Genomic DNA, 24,883 nt, shown 5'->3' with positions numbered 1-24,883 from the left:
GGGTTCTAGGCGCTACAGTCTGGAACCGCGCGACCGCTACGTTCGCAGGTTCGAAACCTGCCGCGGGCATGGGTGTGTGTGATGTCCTTAGGTTAGTTAGGTTTAAGTAGTTTTAAGTTCTAGGGGACTGATGACTTCAGCAGTTAAGTCCCATAGTGCTCAGAGCCATTTTTTTTGTAGAATTTAGTGGTGCTCTCTTCCACTTCTGTATACAATATGCCTGATCTCAACGGGGCCTTTATCATTACAGGCCCTGCGCAGTGCAACATCATACTGACAACAGTAATGTGGTTTTACTGACAACCTCACTGTTCGTTTTACCTGATTTTGTAATCATTAAAATAAAACAACATGACCTTCCACTGTACGTTTTTTCTCATAAGACGTATAATGGTAATGAAGATTGAGGTATCAAAGAGAGACCATTTATGTTGTTTAGTTTTTCTCCTTTTCTGTTTATGCCATCTTGAAGGCACTACATTCAATTCAGTTCTTTTTACTTTGGTGCAGTGACGCGCAAGTGCCAACACAGTCATAAACAAGAGATCCTTAATTTTAATGCGAAGCAGAAGCCACCGTGGTGGCTACATGGCGGCAAAGAGATAAATAGTAAGACTCCGAGTACGAAGGTCTCGGCTTCGATCTCTGGTCAGTCACACGAATTTTATCTCCCATCTTACACTTATTTCCCCTCGGTTAGTGATTGGTTATGTGAAAAATTCCGAGTTGCACTGTGGTCCGAAAGCTACTTTAAACTGTAGGTTCCCCTATTAACTGTCTAGGCAAGTAATATCAAAGGTTGGAGGAAAGCAACGGCATACCACCTCTGACAGGACCGTGTCTTAAAGCACCGTGGTGTTCAAACAAATCTTCTAACTGATAACTGATTTACTTTACTCTGGGTTCCTAAGTTAATAATCTTCAGGATATTAACATTTTTGTGTTTTCATGCTGTAGCTTTGATACCAGTAAACGTAAGTAACCGGCCGAGCACTGTCACCGTTCAACTTTTCATGGAGGTAGACGACGATGCTGGCGACCCCAGTTACAATCTTGTTCACGGCTATGTTTCAGTCGCATACTCCTTTGTCCCTTTCTGTGTATTTCAAGATATACTTTTATACATTTGGTACGCATCCACATTGATATCTGATAGAGATGTATTTAGTAACATGAATCAGATATGTCTTCTGAGCAATATATCAGACACTACCACACGACAGTTAATGTCGAAAATACTTTTCTGACGTATTTTGGCACGACGCGCTCTCCCTATACATAATACAAAAGTTTCGAAATACATCTGCAGCCTGGCCATCTATTAAACCTGAAAAGAACAAAATGTCGCAGTAGTTGCCCTATTTCCACATGCGATTATTTTGGGCTGTACAGTGAAGGGAATTATGTTCAAAGTTCCATTAGATTGATGACTTCAGGAGACAGCAGAATTGCGTTTTAAAAAATGCAGCAGCAAATGTATTGGAACTCGCCACATTTTGTCTACGGTGCACTACACTTACCGTTACACTACTAGCTGAACCGTAGCCACAGCATCTCAAAAAGTTGAGAACAATTCCTCCAGAACTTCCGCATTCCACAGTGTTGTAAGACAATGCATATGACCGGATGTAGACTTCTGAGAGACAGACAATTAAAGCTTTTCTTTTGCACTGCCCGACGTTTTCAACAAACATGTAGCGCAATAGGGTAGCTCAAGTGGAAAGCAACACTTCCTATTTAAATTTCTGCATCCTACGCTGTTGGCAATTTGTCTAGGTGGCAGTTACGTAATTTTATTTCGGTGATTACAAAATAGAGTCGAATGTATGCACTGGGTAGCCGAGGCAGCTAGTTCATGGCGATTCGGTCAACCAAGCAAATGAATGTACTGAACATGTTGCAAACCACTACAGGGAGCTTGTGTGTCAGAATTCTCACCCAGTGTGGCGCAACGGCGTTACAATAGAGAAATGAGACACAGAGAAGAGCGTTTGGTGGTCTGTTGGACTGCTGATAGATTCATAGCCTGGGTTCGATTCCAACTTCTGCCGATGATTTTTGATAGGGAGAGACAGATTTAATTCTCTTCTGGCTACGCCTAGTAAAGAAGGTATAATGGCATTGTGGTCTGAAATTCACATTGAACATGATATTCCTTCTCTACCAAGTAGACATTAGGTTGAACCACAATAAAGTCAGGAGTGGCGACATGTGGAACTGTATCAGCAGTAACATTTCTTATACTAGTTATTTATTTCTAGTGACGAAACAAACGCTATGTAGGTTCACAGGACTCTTATTCCATCTTTTATTTGAGCTTCTGTATGTCGATAAAATTGGCTATGAATTGGGAATCCAACTCCGACCGGCCTTAACGCGGAACTTGATCCCTTTGTGACAATACAGCTCGACTACAATTTGTTGTTTGTCAAAAATTGCAGACTCCTCAACATCTCCACATATTTCGCGCGTGAATGGGTTCGAATCCTGGCCCGGCGCTAAAGCTTTTATTATGTATTATCAAGCTCTAGCATGAGATCACCTATCTGCTGGTGGATAATAATTTTGATTTTTTATGTATTTTCATTCGTTGTCAACACTAACGATATATGACGTTTTTGACTCTCTGTGAGACACACAGCTGTTTGCGAGATCACTGTAAGTTCATGGATGTTCTTCCGAGCTGCTGGTGGATAAAAATTTGGTAGCTGACGTCTCTTTGTGTGTAGTCAACAACGATATGTGTGGGTTTCGATTACCAGTCAGCACTGAACTCTTCGTCATATTATTTCTAGTTCAAACATGCTCACATGTCGCTGCTGGTGTAACAAACCCATATGTAACGTTCGTTTTCTCTAAATATAACAGCGGCAGGTGCCGGGTTTGAGTCCTGGGAAGGAAAAAATTAATGTTTCGTCTCGTCATATCAGTTAAAACATCTTGCTACTGCCGAGAATATCCGATACGTCACAGTTGATTGTGCTTCGATAACAATCCGATTAGGTTCTGGGTTCGAATCCCTATCCAACACAAAGCTTTACCTCACAGCATTTCAAGTAAATTACTTCTGAAGAAGCAATATTTAACATCTCTCGTAGTTCGTTAACAGGGACAATAGATGCTGGGTAGGAATTCGCGTCCTTTAAAAATGTTTACGTTATGTAATTTAAAGTTGATATTTCCTAACTGATACTGTCTAAAATCGACGTATATCACTCTCTGTACGCCTAGTCAGGAATGACTGTTACTTTCCGTCAGTCACGAAATCTTTGCTTAGGCTGCATGACCTGGGTTTGAATCCAGAACGAGACGGTTCGTCGTGTCACTTGAAGTTCATACATATTGTCAACTATCAGCTCGTGAAAAACATAAATTTTTTATATTTTGTGTTAAATAATAAGTACGGTATGTTACTTTGAAGAGGAAATCATGAATACGACAAACTTACTACGTGCATTACCTATCTGACGTAATAATGAGAGTTGTAACATTACAGGTATGTCATTTATTGTAATAAATGTGAGCTTACAAGCCTTCAGGACAGTCGTATCTGTGATAAGGTGTTCCCTGACATTTGTAGTATCGTGGTATTACTTTACATCTTGAGTTATTGCGATACAGAGCAGTGTTTTCTAGTGGTGATTTGTTGGAATCATTTTCAATAGTCAAACGACTGTACCGAGGAGCGATTAGAGGACCTGCCAGACAGCTGCGTTATGAGGGTTGTATGCGAATCAGGCGAAATGCAATTCAGGTCGTTCGGATACTTTTGAGAACGACTGTCTGTAATATGTTGAAAATATTATATGTTAATGTTTTCAGAAAGCTGATTTTCCATCAGTGCCCGTTTTAAGCGTAATACATTGAAAGCATAGTGCCTGTGAGAGGTAGATAGGTGGAAGGGGTCATTTTCCTGTAAGGCGCAGATGGCCTTTTTCATAATTTTCCCTTTTCTGCATGCACTGTTATTAGAAAAATCAATGTTACCGACATCACTTGTAGGAAATTTAATGTACTTTCAGCGGATGTAGAGTTTTTTGTTGGTGACCTGTATACTTTCCGAGTTGTATGGCGTGGCAATGGGTGCTTTCGCCGTCCTCGCAGAAGTGCCAAAAGGTCCCTGCTTTTCAGCGAGTACCAGCGTCAGTATCGGTCGTCATAAAATCAAACCTGACCAGCGTATTTTCTAGGAAATACTATGTAGTTTAATTTTGTAACAGGTGGTCACCCTCAGAAAATGCAAAGTTTTCGAGATATAAATGACAAAACTGAAAATAGTGTGAGAATTTTGATTTTTTTGCGTTTTTCGTTGCCAAAATGACCTCCTACAAGACAACAAACATGAAATTTGAATTCAGCATCTCAAAAAACCATATAGATCTGGCGAGAAAAAAAAAACTTGCGCTGTTTTGTTTCATGAAAATAGCTGTCTTCTACCCCAATTGACTGGACCACTTGAGCAGCATCGGTGAATTTCTAACCCATCGACTGTTAGCGCCTTGATACGAAGGACTGGTCAGTTCGGAGACAAGGCAGACAAATCCATGTGATCGTTAAGCGAAGAGCGGCGGATAGATGCTAAGGACAGAGCCTTGTGTTAGTTTTAAAAGTTACGGAATGTCCAAATATCAATGACTCAATAGTAATTCAACCGGTTATTGTAGAAATAATTTGAGTACACTGAAATCTTCAAGCAGTCATAATGTTTCTGACACCTGTGGTACCTCCAGTAATACGGAAGTTTGCTTTTGGATGCAAGAAAATCAGGTGGAAATCGAGCACAGTTGAATCACGAGCAAGTGCAGTGTGCGGTCTCGACAGACGTTGTAGCAGGCCGTAGCGTTGCGTTCTGGCTACACAGCCAGAAACAATCCAGTACTCAAGTTATAATATAGATTCAATGAATATCAGGGTCGGATCATGATGTCCTCCATATCAACAGTCACTGAAGCCAGCGTAATACCTCCTCCATCAATCATCCGTCCACTCTAGTTAATAATTACTTCTTTTATACAAAGTGCGGTGGTTCATTTCATTAAGCATGCCAGTTTATTGAGCATTCCGTTTTGTTAAGCATCAGGTCTAAGAAAGAAGTTGGAAAGGAGACAAACTGTAGTCTAGTAATACAGGCCCATATGAGGTCTCGTACCTTATTGGCACTGAGAACTGCTAATGTGGTGTCAAGAGGTGAGGAGTTCACGTAAGGTTTTCAAGTGATGATTTAACTTGGGTGGCATGCAGTCAGACTTGATGCTTTAACAATTTTTGGGACACTGAAAATATTTAGGTATTGTGGGATGTAGTCAAAATTCAGCAGTTGAGACTTGTTGTGAAGTCGAGCTCTGTAAACAGTTAGCACTGGGAAATCTTATACATTTTCACATTAATACCTTACAGCAAGGCTCACAGTGGGCTTTATTTTATTATTAATTATTTAAATAATTGATGTGGAATCACTATCTTTAATTATTTGAAAGAACTAGTGAATGAATCAATCAATCATTCACATAAATATCTTTTTGTTTGACTATATCATTTAATTGTGGTATCACCTGATACCATTATTTTATTTAATGCAAACAGTTGCACTTTATGTTGTTTATTATTTGCAATGTCTAGCCAGTTGTTGGTAAATTAGGCTGTAAGATCACTGGCAATTGGTGTATATGATGCAGTCAAGCTACTGCAGGGCGTTAAAGCTGGGGTGCGTAGCCCAGTCTCTATGGGGTGAGCCAAGTATCAAAAATGGGCCACACATTACCCAATTAAAAAAAAATGGTTCAAATGGCTCTGAGCACTATGGGACTTAACTTCTAAGGTCATCAGTCCCCTAGAACTTAGAACTACTTAAACCTAACTAACCTAAGGACATCACACACATCCATGCCCGAGGAAGGATTCGAACCTGCGGCCGTAGCGGTCGAGCGGTTCCAGACTGTAGCGCCTTTAACCGCTTGGCCACCCCGGCCGGCACTCAATAAAAGTCTTCATCATATTCTTCTGGTGAGTTGCAAATGGTTTGTCCCATCTGGGATAATCAAATGCGATCCTGGCTGTCCTCAATCTTTCCACTCCTTTCGCATGTGGTCTCGTTATTGTGGTTAAGAAAACGCTAAGTGGAAGAGGACGTAAACACATTTTTCAGCAACGTGTGTTGCATACGGAAGAAGAACAACTCGGAGACGATGATTTTTGTATCAGCTTGACGATGCATGCTGCCATGAAGCAACACTTGGAGCCAATGGTTTGTAGAGAATGACGTCTTGAAATAGACTGACCTGCCGAGAGTCCGTGCCTGAAGCCGATGGCATATTTTCGGGATGAGTTAGAACGTTGGCTCCGCTCAAGAGCATTGACGCAATCATACCACCGAGGCACCAGGTTGAAGATACCCGTTTTGTAAAACACGATGTCCTGCTGCGTGTAAAAGTCTGTAACTGCCTTCTGCACATCCACGTTAACGATTCGAGGCGTTTTTTAAGGGATCGAATGCACTATAATTACCTGAGGAGACGTCAGAACTACGAGTATAGGGTGGATGCTCAAGTGTCTTCCACTTGATTTGGCGCAACTTGAGTCTTACGACATTTCCTATTTTGAGACTTGTATTATCGAGACCAGCACTGAACTTGGCACACCATTCCACAATAGTGGTTCTCGACAGATGTGCTGCCCCATACACACTCTTCTTTCTCCATTGCATGTTTACTAGTGTTTGTCCTTCGGTAGCCAATAAAAGAATAAGAGAACATTAGTCCTGTTTCTACACATTTGGTAATAACGTCACCATAGTTTACGTTTGTACTTTCACCGGACACACGTCGGAAAGGCAAGAATGCCACCCTAATCTCTTGCCTAAGTGTTAGTGCTTACACATCCACATTAGAGTCACACTACACTGCATATAAGCTGCAGCAGTGCCTCAATAAGAAACGATGTGATCGGCCCTTGCAACACTGGTAAGGGGCCATACGTTGGAGTACTGGTCCAAAGCGTCGGAATCTAGATTGTTTAGTACATTAAGGGACACACAGAAATTCTGTTTACAAAGCTCCGTTCACATCTGGATCTGCTTAAAAAGGGTGGTTACATTGATCCCAATACGGTGCACTTAGCAACACAACAACTGTTTTGCAGCGTTTAAAACTGGCGAATAAGAACTTTTGACGATAATTCGTTTGTAAGAATTGTTAAAAAGTTCTGCACAGAAACATGTAAGAATTTGGAGTAGAAGATCTGCTAATGTACACAAAGAGAGATCACAGCAGCGCTATGCTGTAGATAAGAGGCAAGGAGCAGGGCAGTGTGGGTTCTAGCCAAAAAATTCGCTGTTATCAGCTTCAGCACCTTCTTATCCGTGGTGTCATATTGCAGCCAAGGCAACTCCACACGTCATAGCATGTTTTGCTGACAGTAGCACAAACACTCCCTTATCGCCAACGAGCGTTCAAGGAAGGATGCATCCTGCCACTTGACGGGCGAGCAGGGCTTCCACTGCTGTGCAGTTATGAAAATTTTATATCAAGTGTCCTTGCCCTGACTGCCCCTCCCCCCACTTGGCAATCAAATATAGCAAAGTATGCTGAATTACTGAAAAATATGTCAACTGTGTATGTAATATTGACTTCAAAAAATTCATTTTAGGACTAGCTCTCCAGCCACATAGATTTCATTTGAAGCTATAAACCATTCATCATGGAATATTGGAAAGAGTAGATACCATATTTCTCTGTAAGCAATTAAAATCTAACATTTGCTTGGGAATATAAACAACAAATCAGGAACTAATATTTGTTGAAAATGAGTTTTGTCTTAAATACTACCCCATGAAATTGATGAAATGTATGACGAGATAAAAGAAATTATTCAGGTAGTGAAGGGAGACGAAAATTTAATAGTCATGGGTGACTGGAATTCGTCAGTAGGAAAAGGGAGAGAAGGAAACATAGAAGGTGAATATGGATTGGGGGGAAGAAATGAAAGAGGAAGCCGCCTTGTAGAATTTTGCACAGAGCATAACTTAATCATAGCTAACACTTGGTTCAAGAATCATAAAAGAAGGTTGTATACCTGCAAGAATCCTGGAGATACTAATAGGTATCAGATAGATTATATAATGGTAAGACAGAGATTTAGGAACCAGGTTTTAAATTGTAAGACATTTCCAGGGGCAGATGTGGATTCTGACCACAATCTATTGGTTATGAACTGCAGATTGAAACTGAAGAAACTGCAAAAAGGTGGGAATTTAATGAGATGGGACCTGGATAAACTGAAAGAACCAGAGGTTGTAGAGAGCTTCAGGGAGAGCATAAGGGAACAATTGACAGGAATGGGGGGAAGAAATACAGTAGAAGAAGAATGGGTAGCTCTGAGGGATGAAGTAGTGAAGGCAGCAGAGGATCAAGTAGGTAATAAGACGAGGGCTAATAGAAATCCTTGGGTAACAGAAGAAATATTGAATTTATTTGATGAAAGGAGAAAATATAAAAATGCAGTAAATGAAGCAGGCAAAAGGGAATACAAACGTCTCAAAAATGAGATCGACAGAAAGTGCAAAATGGCTAAGCAGGGATGGCTAGAGGACAAATGAAAGGAAGTAGAGGCTTGTCTCACTAGGGGTAAGATAGATACTGCCTACAGGAAAATTAAAGAGATCTTTGGAGAGAAGAGAACCACTTGTATGAATATCAAGAGCTCAGATGGCAACCCAGTTCTAAGCAAAGAAGGGAAGGCAGAAAGGTGGAAGGAGTATATAGAGGGTTTATACAAGGGCGATGTACTTGAGGACAGTATTATGGAAATGGAAGAGGATGTAGATGAAGATGAAATGGGAGATAAGATAGGTCTTTCAGTGCTCTGTCAAACTCTTCACGCAGTGAGTCGAAACAAGGCCCCGGGAGTAGACAACATTCCATTAGAACTACTGATGGCCTTGGGAGAGCCAGTCATGACAAAACTCTACCATCTGGTGAGCAAGATGTATGAGACAGGCGAAATACCCACAGACTTCAAGAAGAATATAATAATTCCAATACCAAAGAAAACAGGTGTTGACAGATGTGAAAATTACCGAACTATCAGTTTAATAAGTCACAGCTGCAAAATAGTAACGTGAATTCTTTACAGACGAATGGAAAGACTGGTAGAAGTGGACCTCGGGGAAGATCAGTTTGGATTCCGTAGAAATGTTGGAACACGTGAGGCAATACTAACCTTACGACTTATCTTAGAAGAAAGATTAAGAAAAGGCAAACCTACGTTTCTAGCATTTGTAGACTTAGAGAAAGCTTTTGACAATGTTGACAGGAATATTCTCTTTCAAATTCTAAAGGTGGCAGGGGTTAAATACAGGGAGCGAAAGGCTATTTACAATTTGTACAGAAACCAGATGGCAGTTATAAGAGTCGAGGGGTATGAAAGGGAAGCAGTGGTTGGGAAAGGAGTGAGTCAGGGTTGTAGCCTCTCCCCGATGTTATTCAATCTGTATATTGAGCAAGCAGTAAAGGAAACAAAAGAAAAATTCGGAGTAGGTATTAAAATTCATGGAGAAGAAGTAAAAACTTTGAGGTTCGCCGATGACATTGTAATTCTGTCAGAGACAGCAAAGGACTTGGAAGAGCAGTTGAACGGAATGGACAGTGTCTTGAAAGGAGGATATAAGATGAACATCAACAAAAGCAAAACGAAAATAATGGAATGTAGTCAAATTAAATCGGGTGATGCTGAGGGGATTAGATTAAAAAATGAGACACTTAAAGTAGTAAAGGAGTTTTGCTATTTAGGGAGTAAAATAACTGATGATGGTCGAAGTAGAGAGGATATAAAATGTAGACTGGCAATGGCAAGGAAATCGTTTCTGAAGAAGAGAAATTTGTTAACATCGAGTATAGATTTAAGTGTCAGGAAGTCGTTTCTGAAAGTATTTGTATGGAGTGTAGCCATGAATGGAAGTGAAACATGGACGATAACCAGTTTGGACAAGAAGAGAATAGAAGCTTTCGAAATGTGGTGCTACAGACGAATGCTGAAGATAAGGTGGGTAGATCACGTAACTAATGAGGAGGTATTGAATAGGATTGGGGAGAAGAGAAGTTTGTGGCACAACTTGACTAGAAGAAGGGATCGGTTGGTAGGACATGTTTTGAGGCATCAAGGGATCACAAATTTAGCATTGGAGGGCAGCGTGGAGGGTAAAAATCGTAGAGGGAGACCAAGAGATGAATACACTAAGCAGATTCAGAAGGATGTAGGTTGCAGTAGGTACTGGGAGATGAAGAAGCTTGCACGGGATAGAGTAGCATGGAGAGCTGCATCAAACCAGTCTCAGGACTGAAGACCACAACAACAACAAACCTTGAAAACATAAATAAAAGCAAGTCCTGTTTCACATGCTGCTTGCTCTCTCACCAGCAGACGGTTGCACTGTAGAAAACGAGTGGTTAACATCACCAGCAGATGGCATCAGTGTAAACTTAAGAGACATTCCATCTATATACCACGATTTCGTACTGCCACCAACAGAGTGCTGCATAGTTAAAAACGAGACAAAGTCATAAATTATTTTCCACCTCTAACATGTTGAAAAAATTCTACAATATCTGCGAAATACGTCAACAGTGCGAAAACTACTATGTATACTTCGCTCGTTGAGGTTAACACAAGAAAATTGCTATAGGAATGAAATCAATGAATATGATGTCACAATATTACATAAAAAGCGTCTGCAGTGTAAAAGAAAATGCGAGTTACTTTCCACATACACACATATCCGCTACATTAGCGCCCAAAATTCTAAAGTATGTACCGCAGTGGTAAATTTCCATGTCTAATTGCATTTGACGTTTTAGAAGTTAGGACTAAAAATTAGATTTCGTAAAATTAACCAAACCAGTGTAACACCTCTGTTTTTATCCCGACCTGATCTGATCGAATAGCAGCCCAATATTTATTATTAACATGACCGTGAACCTAATGGGGCTGGTAATCGGAATTGACTGCTACGGAAGTTGTTGCTTTCCAGTTCATCCTGTTCAATACTATAATACTGAATGTCTGGCAATAAGGAACACCAACACAGTTTTACTAATTACTAACTTATATTCTTCTCAAAACACAAAAAGGAGACAGCCACTGCCTTCGTCATACATATGCGGCTGATCCCAGCACAGGCTTTCTTCATTTTCCATTATCGTCACACGCTAATCCATCACTGCATCCAACACTGCAATCCAAGGTTAGGCCGGCGCGGTGGACGCGAAACCAAATATCGGCACTAGTAACGTCACTGATCACTTTCATAATGATACTCCATCACTTTCCCGGTATTAATCTATTACTTAGGGGTCTAACCACGGCGATGGTGACACCCTTCTCGGTTAAAAGACCCTGAATTTCAACAATGGCCTCCACACACACACCATTCCCGCCAACCACACTGGCGCATCTCGACACTCGCTCCCGCAACACGTCACAATCGATTGTTCGCCCTATCGATCTGTGCCGAGAGCAAAGTTATAGTAAGGGCCTACGGACCCCTTACACCAGGTTTATAACTACAGGAAAATACACCTAATGTTGATGCAAGTAGCAGCACAGCCTCAGATTAAATATTTCTGCATTTAAAATGATGTGAAGCACCATTTTAGGAAGATCAAAGATAATCCATCATGTTATTCTTATAGGTAATAAAAGGCTTATAATGTATGTTATGTCTGCATATAGTTTTAGTTATCAGCCTGTAAACTAAGTGGAGATTCTTAACACTGACTCCAACAAAGATCATGTAAGTGGTGTTACATTAACACAGGAAAAGCATATTTTCTGTCTACAATATTATTATCCACAACATTGCCGAGTTAGACCTGCTTTCCACAAACAATGTAATTCCACGAGTTTTAAGTAAAAGAACCAATGAGTTGAACAAACTTAAACCATTCTCTATTAAGGAAATTACTCCACTATGTAAAGTTAATCTGTTAGGTGGATGACACAGAAAATTGGAAGTAGAAGACATCGATGTCAAGAAGCTAAAACTGGATTATATGATGAAAACAACTGACATAAAGGAAGAATATAAGGTGCAGTTGGAAAAAGAAGAGTCTATTGCAGATGTGCGAGCAAGATTTATGTATTGCTACAAACACTGCATGTATGGCAAAATCAGTCTACAACTGTGGAATATGAAATATTTGCATTTACAGTAAACAGCAACGAAAACTGGTCATGCACTGGAGTACTCACTGAAATTAATGGGATCGAAAACGTTTACCACGTGTATGAAGAATCTGTTTGTAAACCTCCATTCCCACCTAGACCTACTTAAAAAATGATTGCATTATATCTAAATGTTGTGACTGAGATGTTGTGCACCTAGCAACAGAACAACCGTTTGCAGAGCTAAAAATCAGTGGCATAAGTACATGCAATGGACACTTGTTTACAAAAGTTGAAAACTTAAACTTCTGTATGCAAATTTCATAAGCATGTGCAGCAGAAGAGTTGGTAGTGTACAGCCAGGAAGATGGGGAATGCTACAACAATAGTGTTATACAAGAAATGAGACGTAAGATTAAACTCCCCAAATGCTCTCAGCTAGAATATTTGCATGAAAGAATGAAACTAATTCTTAATGCAATAAAATAATATATTTTACCAGAAAAAATAGATATATATAGTAGAATCTGAGTAGATATATATAGTAGAATCTGAGAATGTACCATCTTTGTACCTATCAAATTACTGGAAGGGGAAAAAACTAGAAGACTCCAATGTAAATTTAAATTACAAGTTAAAAAGTAATCTGGATGTTTTTAAAACCACACCAAACAACATAAAGAGAGGGTTGTTTTTGTCTGTAAATGTATCTGTTGAAAGTAATAAAGATTTTGTGCTTGTCTATTCGCTAACCTAACATTGCGGCCACCTCGTCCTGGAAGCAAATTTTACACAGGAGAGTACCTTCAGCCAAATGCTGTTCAGATGATACTATTTTGTTCAGAATATCTACCTCAAGTTTAATATTTAACGTATCGTTTGCTGTAATTATCGCTTTTTTTGTTTGAGAGATAGTAGTCTCAAAGTCAGTGCTCTTTAGACGAATCAGAAACATAAAGTCGCAGGACAAAAGAGAGTGCGATGTCCACAGATCATTCTTTTCATGCCACTGCGTCAAACCACCATCACAAAGGAAACAGACTGTTTCACTACCATTACTGGTGTAAAAGTACCCTGCTTCAGTTAGCTCATCTGATCACTGCTTAGAAGTAAGAGGCCACTCATCGAATGGCACTAATCTAGCGTCCTCCATGCTCTATATTTCAGGCCCTGACATGAACTCAGCTAAGCTGTATTGAGGTGTTGGTTGTGGAGAGGGATTTGGACTTATCTTCATTCTGTGCAGATCTTACTTCTATATCCAAACACACACACACGCGCGCGGGATGCTTACGTGACCATCATCAATCTGCAACTGCGGTGAATGGAATCGCATTGCACACTGCTGCATCACTGCTGCATGACTCAGCACTGCTGTACCATGTCTGCTACGACGTGAGACACAGGCCAGGCCTGAAAGGCTCTTCTTGGTATCAGCAGAGGTTGACAACCAGAGAACCAGTGATTTAGCACTGTGCACATAGAGCCATACTGGTGGAACCAGAGAACAGGCAGATCTTCCAGTTAGCAGCAACAGCTGTGCTACATCCGCTGGACACAGGAACGCCAGGGAGCGGGTTCACTCTCCAGAATCTGTGTGCACATCAGTTTATATACTGGACGACTAGAATTTTACCTTGTACAGACAGGCTTCCAAGGGACTCTGGATACAAGTAGCAATCGACCACTGGTGCTATGATTGTTATACTGGCAATATCTCCAAAATTATTTCTCCTATGATTCAAGAGGAGCATGGCCGACGTATGTTAAATACTTCCCTGAAGCCTGTAAGTGAAGAGGTGGGAAATAGGAAGTGAATAAATAAATACAAAGTCCTGTTTACAAAAACATTATTGGTGGATTACATGATGGTATTTTGCGCAACCAGTCGAGCGCATAAGCTCACAACACAACCGACCACGTGAGTTTTCGTGGGGTGGCTGCCATAAACACCTCTCAGCACTCATGCTGGGCCAAATACATGGAACGCCAATGCCCGATGCCTGTCACATGCCGTCTCATGCCCAACGCGTGCTGCCTAACGCTGTATGGCAAAAATGCAATCTGCCTAAATGTCATATTACTTTGAACAAGTGCTCTCACATATCAAATTAGTAACAGATGCTCATAGACTCAGAATATTAAATGCAAATGTGCTACACATTCTCATACTCATAATGGATATTTGTGGAGTGGTTACAGAAAATGTCTATTACTTTCCTCTTAACGGTGTTAATTAAGAAATGAAAGTCATTAGTTATGGCAACATTGGCTACCATTTTTTGGTTCAGCCACACGCAAGGAATAACACTTTCACAGAATTCACACACACACACACACACACACACACACACACACACACACCATAATCTCTAAGTATCACACATCAATATTTACCACCATTTCATCGAGTATGCTATAATGTCACAAACACAGTGCCGTGTCGAAGTATCTCACCTCGCCATTTTTAACTCTGCCTCTCACTACAATGTTTAAGAGCGCCAGTGGTTCAGTTGTCTGTAGCACCCAGTAATGTCCAGCTCTGGAATATTATAATGAAAAATGCAGCTGCGAGAACAGGTATATTTACACAGCGAGCAGGTACACATCTGACTTTCTGTGGTCCATCTGCACTGTGATATGTCCTACCAGTTTTGCGTCCATTTACATCAGTTGCCTGATTTGGCGTCGTAACAATTCGCCAGTTGTACAGCCAGTACCACAAATAGCCTACCAGCTTAAAAATGGGTAGTTGGTGACAGTCGCAAAACTCTGCCGGTGCAAGGTCAAGAGCTAGCAATTTATAGGCCATGAGAGTGTGTGTGTGCAGCTACGTCTACATTTACATCTATACTCTGCAATCAACCTCTCAGTGTGTGGCGGAGGGTCCTTTGTGTATCACTGTCACTTCCCTCTTTCCTATTCCAGTCACTGATAGCCTGTGACGAGAACGACTGCCAGCAGGCCTCTGTGTGGGCTAAAACGTCTCTGTTATTGGTTGACAGGGTAGAAATTAAAAAAAAAGGATATATCTACTTACATGTAAATATATCCTCAATTTACGACCGGTAATTACAGTAATAATTACTCATTGTTGTGCTATATTGTCCCTGATTGCTTAGCAATCCAAGCAGATGAAAAAGCCTGCTGCTGTGAACACTTCCATTTCGCCTGGTGGACTGTGGGCTGTTGCAGCTGTTTTAGTGGTTCAAGCACTAGTAGTTCTGCTAGCACTGTAGTAATAACAAAGCCCTGAGTGTAACAACATACACTATAACAATGAATCAAGCACCCCGTCTTCAGGCCACGAGTGGCCTACCGGGACCATCCGACCGCCGTGTCACCCTCAGCGGAGGATGCAGATAGGAGGGGCGTGGGGTCAGAACACCGCTCTCCTGGCCGTTATGATGGTATTCTTGATCGAAGCCGCTACTATTCGGTCGAGTAGCTCCCCAATTGGCATCACGAGGCTGAGTGCAGCCCGAAAAATGGCGAGAGCGCATGGCGGCTGGATGGTCACCCATCCAAGTGCCGGTCACGCCCAACAGCGCTTAACTTCGGTGATCTCACGGGAACCGGTGTATCAACTGCGGCAAGGTCGTTGCTACACTATAAAATAATAACTACAATTATAATTACAGTTATTTGTAGTTATAATAAAAATAATAATAATGGTGAGAGCTGGATAGAGAACTTACTGACAGATATTTTCCGGTATATCTCACAACCGCTTCTTCCGTGCTGCCAGACACTGGACACACACTTTAAGAAGGGGATACGATACCAGAAAGTGCAACATGTTGTGTTCTTTGCTTAATGCAACTACACTCCTGGAAATTGAAATAAGAACACCGTGAATTCATTGTCCCAGGAAGGGGAAACTTTATTGACACATTCCTGGGGTCAGATACATCACATGATCACACTGACAGAACCACAGGCACATAGACACAGGCAACAGAGCATGCACAATGTCGGCACTAGTACAGTGTATATCCACCTTTCGCAGCAATGCAGGCTGCTATTCTCCCATGGAGACGATCGTAGAGATGCTGGATGTAGTCCTGTGGAACGACTTGCCATACCATTTCCACCTGGCGCCTCAGTTGGACCAGCGTTCGTGCTGGACGTGCAGACCGCGTGAGACGACGCTTCATCCAGTCCCAAACATGCTCAATGGGGGACAGATCCGGAGATCCTGCTGGCCAGGGTAGTTCACTTACACCTTCTAGAGCACGTTGGGTGGCACGGGATACATGCGGACGTGCATTGTCCTGTTGGAACAGCAAGTTCCCTTGCCGGTCTAGGAATGGTAGAACGATGGGTTCGATGACGGTTTGGATGTACCGTGCATTATTCAGTGTCCCCTCAACGATCACCAGTGGTGTACGGCCAGTGTAGGAGATCGCTCCCCACACCATGATGCCGGGTGTTGGCCCTGTGTGCCTCGGTCGTATGCAGTCCTGATTGTGGCGCTCACCTGCACGGCGCCAAACACGCATACGACCATCATTGGCACCAAGGCAGAAGCGACTCTCATCGCTGAAGACGACACGTCTCCATTCGTCCCTCCATTCACGCCTGTCGCGACACCACTGGAGGCGGGCTGCACGATGTTGGGGCGTGAGCGGAAGACGGCCTAACGGTGTGCGGGACCGTAGCCCAGCTTCATGGAGACGGTTGCGAATGGTCCTCGCCGATACCCCAGGAGCAGCAGTGTCCCCAATTTGCTGGGAAGTGGCGGTGCGGTCCCCTACGGCACTGCGTAGGATCCTACGGTCTTGGCGTGCATCCGTGCGTCGCTGCGGTCCGGTCCCAGGTCGACGGGCACGTGCACCTTCCGCCGACCACTGGCGACAACATCGATGTACTGTGGAGACCTCACGCCCCACGTGTTGAGCAACTCGGCGGTACGTCCACCCGGCCTCCCGCATGCCCACTATACGCCCTCGCTCAAAGTCCGTCAATACGGTTCACGTCCACGCTGTCGCGGCATGCTACCAGTGTTAAAGACTGCGATGGAGCTCCGTATGCCACGGCAAACTGGCTGACACTGACGGCGGCGGTGCACAAATGCTGCGCAGCTAGCGCCATTCGACGGCCAACACCGCGGTTCCTGGTGTGTCCGCTGTGCCGTGCGTGTGATCATTGCTTGTACAGCCCTCTCGCAGTGTCCGGAGCGAGTATGGTGGCTCTGACACACCGGTGTCAATGTGTTCCTTTTTCCATTTCCAGGAGTGTATTTCACCAGCTGAACGCATGAGACTTACACACATGTAAAGAGAGTGAACAAACGATGGCGCTCACGCAGTTCTATAATAACAGTTAAAATTATAGAGGGGTGGGGGTCTGAGCTTGCATGCCATTGGCTGAAACATAAGACACACCGCGAAGCATTTACGTTATGTCATCAGTGATGGTGGGGGGTGGGGAGGGGAAAGGGAATTCCAGAAAATGGGCTTTGAGAGGGAATTCTTGGAATGCTGATGCTGATGTCAGTGATTTTATCCAGAAACCACAGTGATCGTCTACTAATGTCGTCGATTCTAGGGGCTTTGTTTCAACTATGTATCAAATTTTTCTCACAATATCGAATTTACTTACAATTTTTTCTCTCTCTATAACATCGCATTCATTTACCTTGTACAGCCCCTCTATATAATCTTTCCATCTTTGAGCTTCCCTTTCTTTGGTTAGTACTGGTTTCCCATCTGAGCTTCTGATGTTAACACAGCTGCTTCTCTTTTCTCTAAACGCCTCTTTAACTTTTCTATAAATAGTATCTATCATACTCCTAGTTATATATGCCTCTAAGCATTCTTATTTAGCGATTTTGCACTTCCTGTGAATGTCATTTTAACTCATGTGATGTCCAAGGATTTCTACTAGGCCTTTTCTTTTTATCTATATGATTCTCTACTGGCTTCACTATTACACCTCTCAAAGCTAAACATTCGTCTTCTATAGTATTTATTTACTCTGTTTCAGTCAAACATTGTCTAATGTTCCCTCGAAATTCTCAACAGCCTCTCGTTCTTTCAAATTGTCCAAGTCCCATATTCTTAATGTACTATTTTTTGCACTTTCTTCGACTTTAATCTACAGTTCATATCCACTGAATTGTGGTCAGAGTCCACATCTATCCATGGCAATGTCTTGCAGTTTAAAATCTGTTTCCTAAATCTCTGTCTTACCATTATATAACCAGTATGAAACCTCCCAGTGTCTCCAAACCTCTTCCTCGCATGTAGCCTCCTTTCATGACTCTTAAACCAAGTGTTAGCCATGATAAATAACGCTCTGTGAAGAATTCTACCAGGCCGCTTCGTCTTTCATTCCTGCCCGACAGTTCATGTTTTGTTACTATTTTTCGCTCTCTGCCTTTTCCTATTATCGGAGCTAGTGGGCATATAAACTTGTACTACTCTGGTGGGTATTGCCTTCATGTTTAACTTGGCTATGACACTGCGTTCAGTATGCCGCTCATAATAGCTTTCCACATTCCTATTTTCTCATTCATTACTAGAGCTAGTCTCGCATTAGCCCACTTGATTTTGTATTTATAGTCCTTTACACACCTGGCCAGAATCCTGTTCCTCGTGCCACCAAACAGCACTAATTCCCATTATATATCTCTTCAACCAATCTTCTTTCTTTTTTTAAATGTTTCTAACCTACCAACACAATTACGGGCTGTAATATTCCACACTCTGATGCGCATGAAAGCATGTTATATTTTTATTGATGACGACATCTTCGTGAATAGTACCCATCCAGAGATCCGAATAGGAGACTATTTTATTCCGGAATATTTTATCCAAGAGGATGGTGTTATCTTTCGACAATACAGTAGAGCTGCATACCCTCGGGAAAAATGACGACTACATTTTACCTTCGTTTTCAGCACAGTACCAGCACAACAAGGACATGTTGGTTGAATTTGCAAGTCCAGGTAAGTCAACCATGCAGACTGTTGCTCCTGTAACTACTGGAAAGGCCGCTGTCCCTCTTCAGGAGCAACATGTTTATCTGTGCTCTTAACAGCTGTACCCTGCTGTGGTTACATCTACAATACAGCTATCTGTGTCACTGAGGCACGCAAACCACTGCACCGTGGCAAGGTGTATGGCTCATGGGGGGTGGATGCCTTCCATGTCGACACCCATTTCTGCATCAGACAAGTCCTCCCCCTCATCAAGGCCTTCAATTTGCTCTTTGCTCTTTACGCTTTTTGGAATGAACAATAGCGGTTGTCCACAGGCCTTTAGCCACACAGCAAATTTGTTAGAAAACTTTACCAGTCAGCTTCCTTAAATAAGATGATGTCTGAAATGTAAGTGTAATTATTTGGTTGTTATTATAAATGATGTACAACCACTCACTAATTTTTGAAATAGTATTGTGAAGCAGCTAGTTAAGTAAACAACTGATAAACGAATCTAATTGATTTATGGTCTTTTCTTGCAGCTCAAGAACAAGTATCAGACATTTATGGAGCCATAGAAGGCGTGAATAAGGTATCTTGTGTGAAGTTCCGGGAAGCCACAAATTCTACAAAAGATTTCGTTCGTATACGAGGCAAACAGCAAGGGTGCCACACAGAGTACTGGGGAAGGAAGGGCGGCGAGCAGTACGTCAATTTACAGCCTGATCATTGTTTGCACAGGGGCACTATATACCACGAACTCTTTCACGTAATTGGATTTGTGCATGAGCACAATTCACCTAAACGTGATGATTTCATTCGAATAATTTGGGAAAATGTCGAAAAAGGTGAGAATTATTGAAGATTTCCTACTTAGTATCTTGTATTTAGTTTTTTGTCGTCAATATAAAAACTAGGCTGTTCCGTCATATGATCCAACTAGTGAAACAGCCAGTTCTCCTGAAGATCGGTATATATAAATTTTGAATTTTGTTGCTAGTAAACCTTTCTAGGGTACAAACTTGTGTACCAAGAAACTCTCCTGTTCCTAACGTTTCGTCTAGAACTGCACTCACATCTTCAGAAGCGTTGCTCCTCAGCTGAGTATTGCCGACTTGCAGGTCGGAAGTCTGAGAGTGACATACATACTGCAGAAAAGGGGGCGTGGATGGAGATGCACAAGATATGTAGTGATGGTCCTTGTCAAAGGTAACACTTAACGGTCTGTTGTCTTCCTGTCAAAGATATTACTTCATTCTGACGTCCAATCCATCAGTCGGTCAGACTAAATGGAGGAAACAACGCCTCTGAAGATGTCCAGCGTAGTTCTGGACGAAACATAGCAAGAGTCTGTTTTCAGAGAAACACTTTATTATGGTTCGGATTTACCAATTATTCTGTTGCTTTATATCTAATGGCATTTATTATAACACTAGTACTACCTGCAAAGGGTACAGTTTTACTTACTGAATGTCCAGTAGAACGTCGTTGGTACGTATAAGAAATACTAGTGGACCTTATATTGAACCCTGTGATTTGTGTCTGAATTATTCAGCACAAGCTTTTGAATTCTGTTTGTTAAGTATGATTCAGACTAACAGTGTGTAAAGCCACCAACTCCATAAAACTTGAGGTTTTCCAAGAGTGTAACATTATCTATGTAATCAAACTCCTTGGAAAGATCTTAAAATATCACCTGGTGATAAATTATTATTTAAAGCGTGCACTGTGTGATGAGTGAATATATAAATAGCATTTTCAACCGAGAAACCTTACTGCAACCCAAACTGTAATATACTAAATAAATTGTTTCCTCTTAAGTGTGCAATTATTCGTATATGCACAATTTTTTCGAATATTTTTGAAAAAGATGTCAGTAAGCAAATTGGACGATAAATGTTTTAAGTTCTGTCTTGTCACCTTTCTTATGAAGTAGTTAAACAATTGCATATTTTAATCTGTCTGGAAAAACTCCCTGTGCCGGTGATGCATTGGATATATCACGACGGACATTATTTACTATGTTGGAACAACTTTTCAGAATTTTAGGTTTTTAGAATTTTTATAATTGTATGAATTTCAGTGAAGGATGTTGGTGCTACTTCTAGTTGCTTAAAGTTCTGTGGGGTGGCTTTTGTAATGTATTCCTTGCTTCTTCAAGTGATTCATTTAATCTTATATTTACAGCTATGTTTAGAAAGTGATTATTGAAAGTACTTGCAACCTGTGAATCATCAGCCACAACACTGTCATTTAGTTTAATTGTTATGGAATATTGTACGCTGAGTGCCTCTCCTGTCTCCTGTTTGACAAGGTCCCATGCAGATTTAATCTTATATTTCTGTCAGGACATGTATACTTCTGGGAATTTTAATGACTTTTCTTAAAACACTGCAGTATTCTTTGTGGTTGCAAGTAATATCCGTTCTTTACTTACTTTGCTCCTTACATAATTTTCGTTCTTCCTATTGTATGAGATTTTAATTCCCTTAGTTATCCAGAGCTTACTTGTTTTTTAATGGATCATCCAGATAATTGTTTAGAAAAGTAACTTTCAAATGCTGACACAAATTTACTAAGGAATAAGTTGAATTTGACGTTAGCAAATCTTTCTACATACACCTCTCCCCATGGCACTACTTTTAACTTACTTTTGAAATACCATCCTGTTCTCATTAAAGAACCTCACTGCTTTGTATGAACCTGCCTCAGTGTTGTAAGGTGCCATACTGTTTATTTTCATTAACTAAGCATCATGATCAGATAGTTCCTTAGCAGCTGAGTACGCATTAATTGTTTCAGCCTGAGCACTGTCTATAAAAAATGTTGTTAATCAGTGTCCTACTATTGTGCTGCAAGCCAGTAGGAAAATTTACTGCTAAAATTCCATTGAAGCATCCAAATAATAGTTCAAGTTCATATTTTCTGTCTATATCTTTTAAGAAATCTACGTTAAATCTCCGTAGACGACTAACTGTTTCTTCTTATCTGACAGGTAGCCTAATAAGGCATCTAAATTTCTCATGAATAGCTGAAAGTTTCCTAGAGGGGATCTGTAGACCACTACAATTATCAGAGAAGTATTCTGCAGTAACAACTCATAAGTGGATGCTTCTAGGTCCTGATCAACTGAAAAATTACTTCTCCGTTGATCCATTATGGATTGTGGGAAGACGGCTGGCATGAACTTCTTAATGCAATAATTTACTAACAGCCCTATGTATTGTAGAAATTTATTTTATTTTATGAACTTCGATGTGCTACCAGTTTCGGCTTTAGAGTGATGCTATTTTCAGGCCCCACTCGTCATAGTCGTAAAATCATTATACACGGAAGGAGCCATATAACTGGATCCGTGAATCAAATCGTCCTGTAACAGCTCTTTGTGGCCAGGCGACACATACGGAGGCGGTTTGCAAACATGATGTCTGGCACAGATACGAGACTTTGTTTCAGTCAAAAGCAACTCCTTCAGCGCTTTCGTCACACAGCTAACAACCGTGTTAACCCAGGCCTGATCATGTCGCAGGAAAACCTCAAAAAACCCCAGACGAATGTGTGTTTTTCCTGCTCCTGTTTCTTCCACGTTAGCTTTGATGATATATTTTAAGTTGCTAGCCAGTCTGTTTCCTGTTCCTCCTGTTATAAGTACCTTTTCGTCGCCATCACAATATCTGCACAAGGCCTCTTACATTCTTTTTTCGGCTCTCTAAGCTTGGCGCTAGGTTTCACTGCACTTGTGACGCGGTTATCTACAACTAACTTTTCCTGTAGCAGTTGGCCTACACCTTTCCTACGACTGCTGCCTAGTAGGAGGACTCTTTACTTTCTATGTGACTTTTCTAACGACTTATCCTCAAAGTCGTTCCTATGAGTCTCTGCACTGTATTAAGCTCAAGAACCGGTTGAGGCTCTTCTCCTACCTCGTGTAACAAGTCAAACTAATTGCTAACCAGAATCTGAAATGTGACTCCTGTGGTTTTGCCCTTTAACTTATTACTTGTCACCTTCTTCCAGCTCCCATTGTCTCTTTTCCCTTCAACCTACCTAATTAAAAATATGCCATTTCTAATTCGCCTGGAGCGCACAAATCTTCCTTCCTCGTTCCACGATTGTCTTGTCTCATTTTCTACATCTCGATGGAAGAGCTTCATATGACACTTTCTTAGCTTCCCCGGTGCATTCTCCCCAGTGAAACAGGAACACACAGTCCTATCATATTTCTGCCATACCAATTAACCTATGCGAACGTCCACGTTTGTCACACATGACGCTACTCTTACTGTAAATTAAAAAGCACTTAAACTTTCGGTGTGTTGTGCAGTTAACGTGCAGGCATCAGGCTACCTTAGAATGTTCTATTGGCTTCCTTCTCCACCTGTTGCGGGTGTCTCAGTTGTAAGTGTTCGCAAGAACATCTAAGTTCTGTCCTTCTGATAATAGGAGCTTCTGCTTAATGAGTTATGTTCAGGGTATATGTTGAGAAACCGACAGCGGTAAGGAACCATATTATCATAATGAAATTTATTTTGTTAAGTGATTGGTAATATTCGAGGACAGTATACTTCATGTTAATAAATGTCTGTTTTCATGGAGTGTAGTTCGTTAGTCTATTCACCCACATTGTGTTCCACCACCCTCTTGTATATCCTGTGATTAGTAAGTATAGTTGACCTGCTTATAAATTACCTTTTTAAGTTATTAATGCTGTACATTCCCTGATCAGTCATGCTGGGATTGCTTAGCCAGATTCTCTTATTGAGAAAAATTCCATGAAATTTTCTTACTGACTTCAGATGACATTGCACTCAGAGGAACTTACCAGTGAAGAAGCATTGCCTATACTTGATACAAGGCACGATGTCTTCAAAGAGTCCAGGTTATTTGGCGAAAGATGTATCCGATATTTAAATATAACCTAAGTTCAGAATTAAACAGTCAGACGATATGCAACAGCAATTTGTAAGATTAATTTAATTGGAAGACAAACAGATCTCTTTTCCTTTCAGTATGAGCTTAGAACTGTATGTGAACTATTTTAGGATCACCAAATCTGTTAGTGAATGCACAACGTCCTTTCTACTTGGAGAAAGACTAACTGGATTACACAGCTCGAACTAGCGTCCTCCAAACACAAGTCTGACACGAGTTCTGGAACCTACATAAATAAAAATGTAAACGTTCGTTTTCAAAATCGTATATTTCTGAAAGATCTTCATCGATTGCTTTAAAATTATGATAGAGCGTTGCATTCGCATATAAGCATGGTTTTACATACTACTGGTAGTAATAATAAAGAGGGTATGTTTGTAGCAAAAACCTCATGGAAATTTGTTCAAAATCTTAAATCTCCAAATGTTCAGTACTGATTTCTTTTTTTACACAACATTGAATTAGAATATATACGGCACGTATGGACAGACGTCAACCCTCATGCTCTACCGACCATTTATTTCCTGTTATTTTCTCACTGCGTTTCTGTTTAAGTGTACGTTTCTTTATGATCGTCCTGAACCGTTTTCGGCTGTTTATATTGTCTTGTGTGATTCCCGATTCCTGGATGTCTTTTCTGTTTCAGTGATCCACTCTGTCTTGTTCTTGCTAGTGTCTGCTATGCCAAAGATTTGCTCTGAGAGCCTGTTCTTGTTCATCCTGCCCACGTGTCCTCAAAATTTCATCCTTTTCCTTCTAAAGGTGTCCGTTATTTGATCTATCTCTTTGTAGATCTCTCTTGTTGGCCTCTGTCCAAATGTCATTTTCCTCAGAATTTTTCCTTCTTGCATTTCAACCTCCCTGTTTTTG

General features: G+C 41.2%; 1 protein-coding gene across 1 annotated transcript in view; it reads left to right on the top strand.

Moving 5' to 3' along the window:
* LOC126234396 (zinc metalloproteinase nas-14-like) overlaps positions 1 to 19,699 on the top strand; it is a 300,270-nt gene extending 280,571 nt beyond the window's left edge. Inside the window, exon 4 of the mRNA XM_049943093.1 lies at positions 19,624 to 19,699. Coding sequence (XP_049799050.1) covers positions 19,624 to 19,659 — 36 coding nt within the window. The 3' untranslated portion in view covers positions 19,660 to 19,699. The remainder of the gene's footprint in view (positions 1 to 19,623) is intronic.
* Positions 19,700 to 24,883: the final 5,184 nt, after the last annotated feature.

This window comes from Schistocerca nitens, chromosome 1, assembly GCF_023898315.1.
Source record: "Schistocerca nitens isolate TAMUIC-IGC-003100 chromosome 1, iqSchNite1.1, whole genome shotgun sequence".
Taxonomy (NCBI): Eukaryota; Metazoa; Arthropoda; class Insecta; order Orthoptera; family Acrididae; genus Schistocerca; species Schistocerca nitens.
The sequence above is the reverse complement of the archived record's forward strand: the minus strand, read 5'-3'. Positions and strand labels throughout refer to the sequence as shown.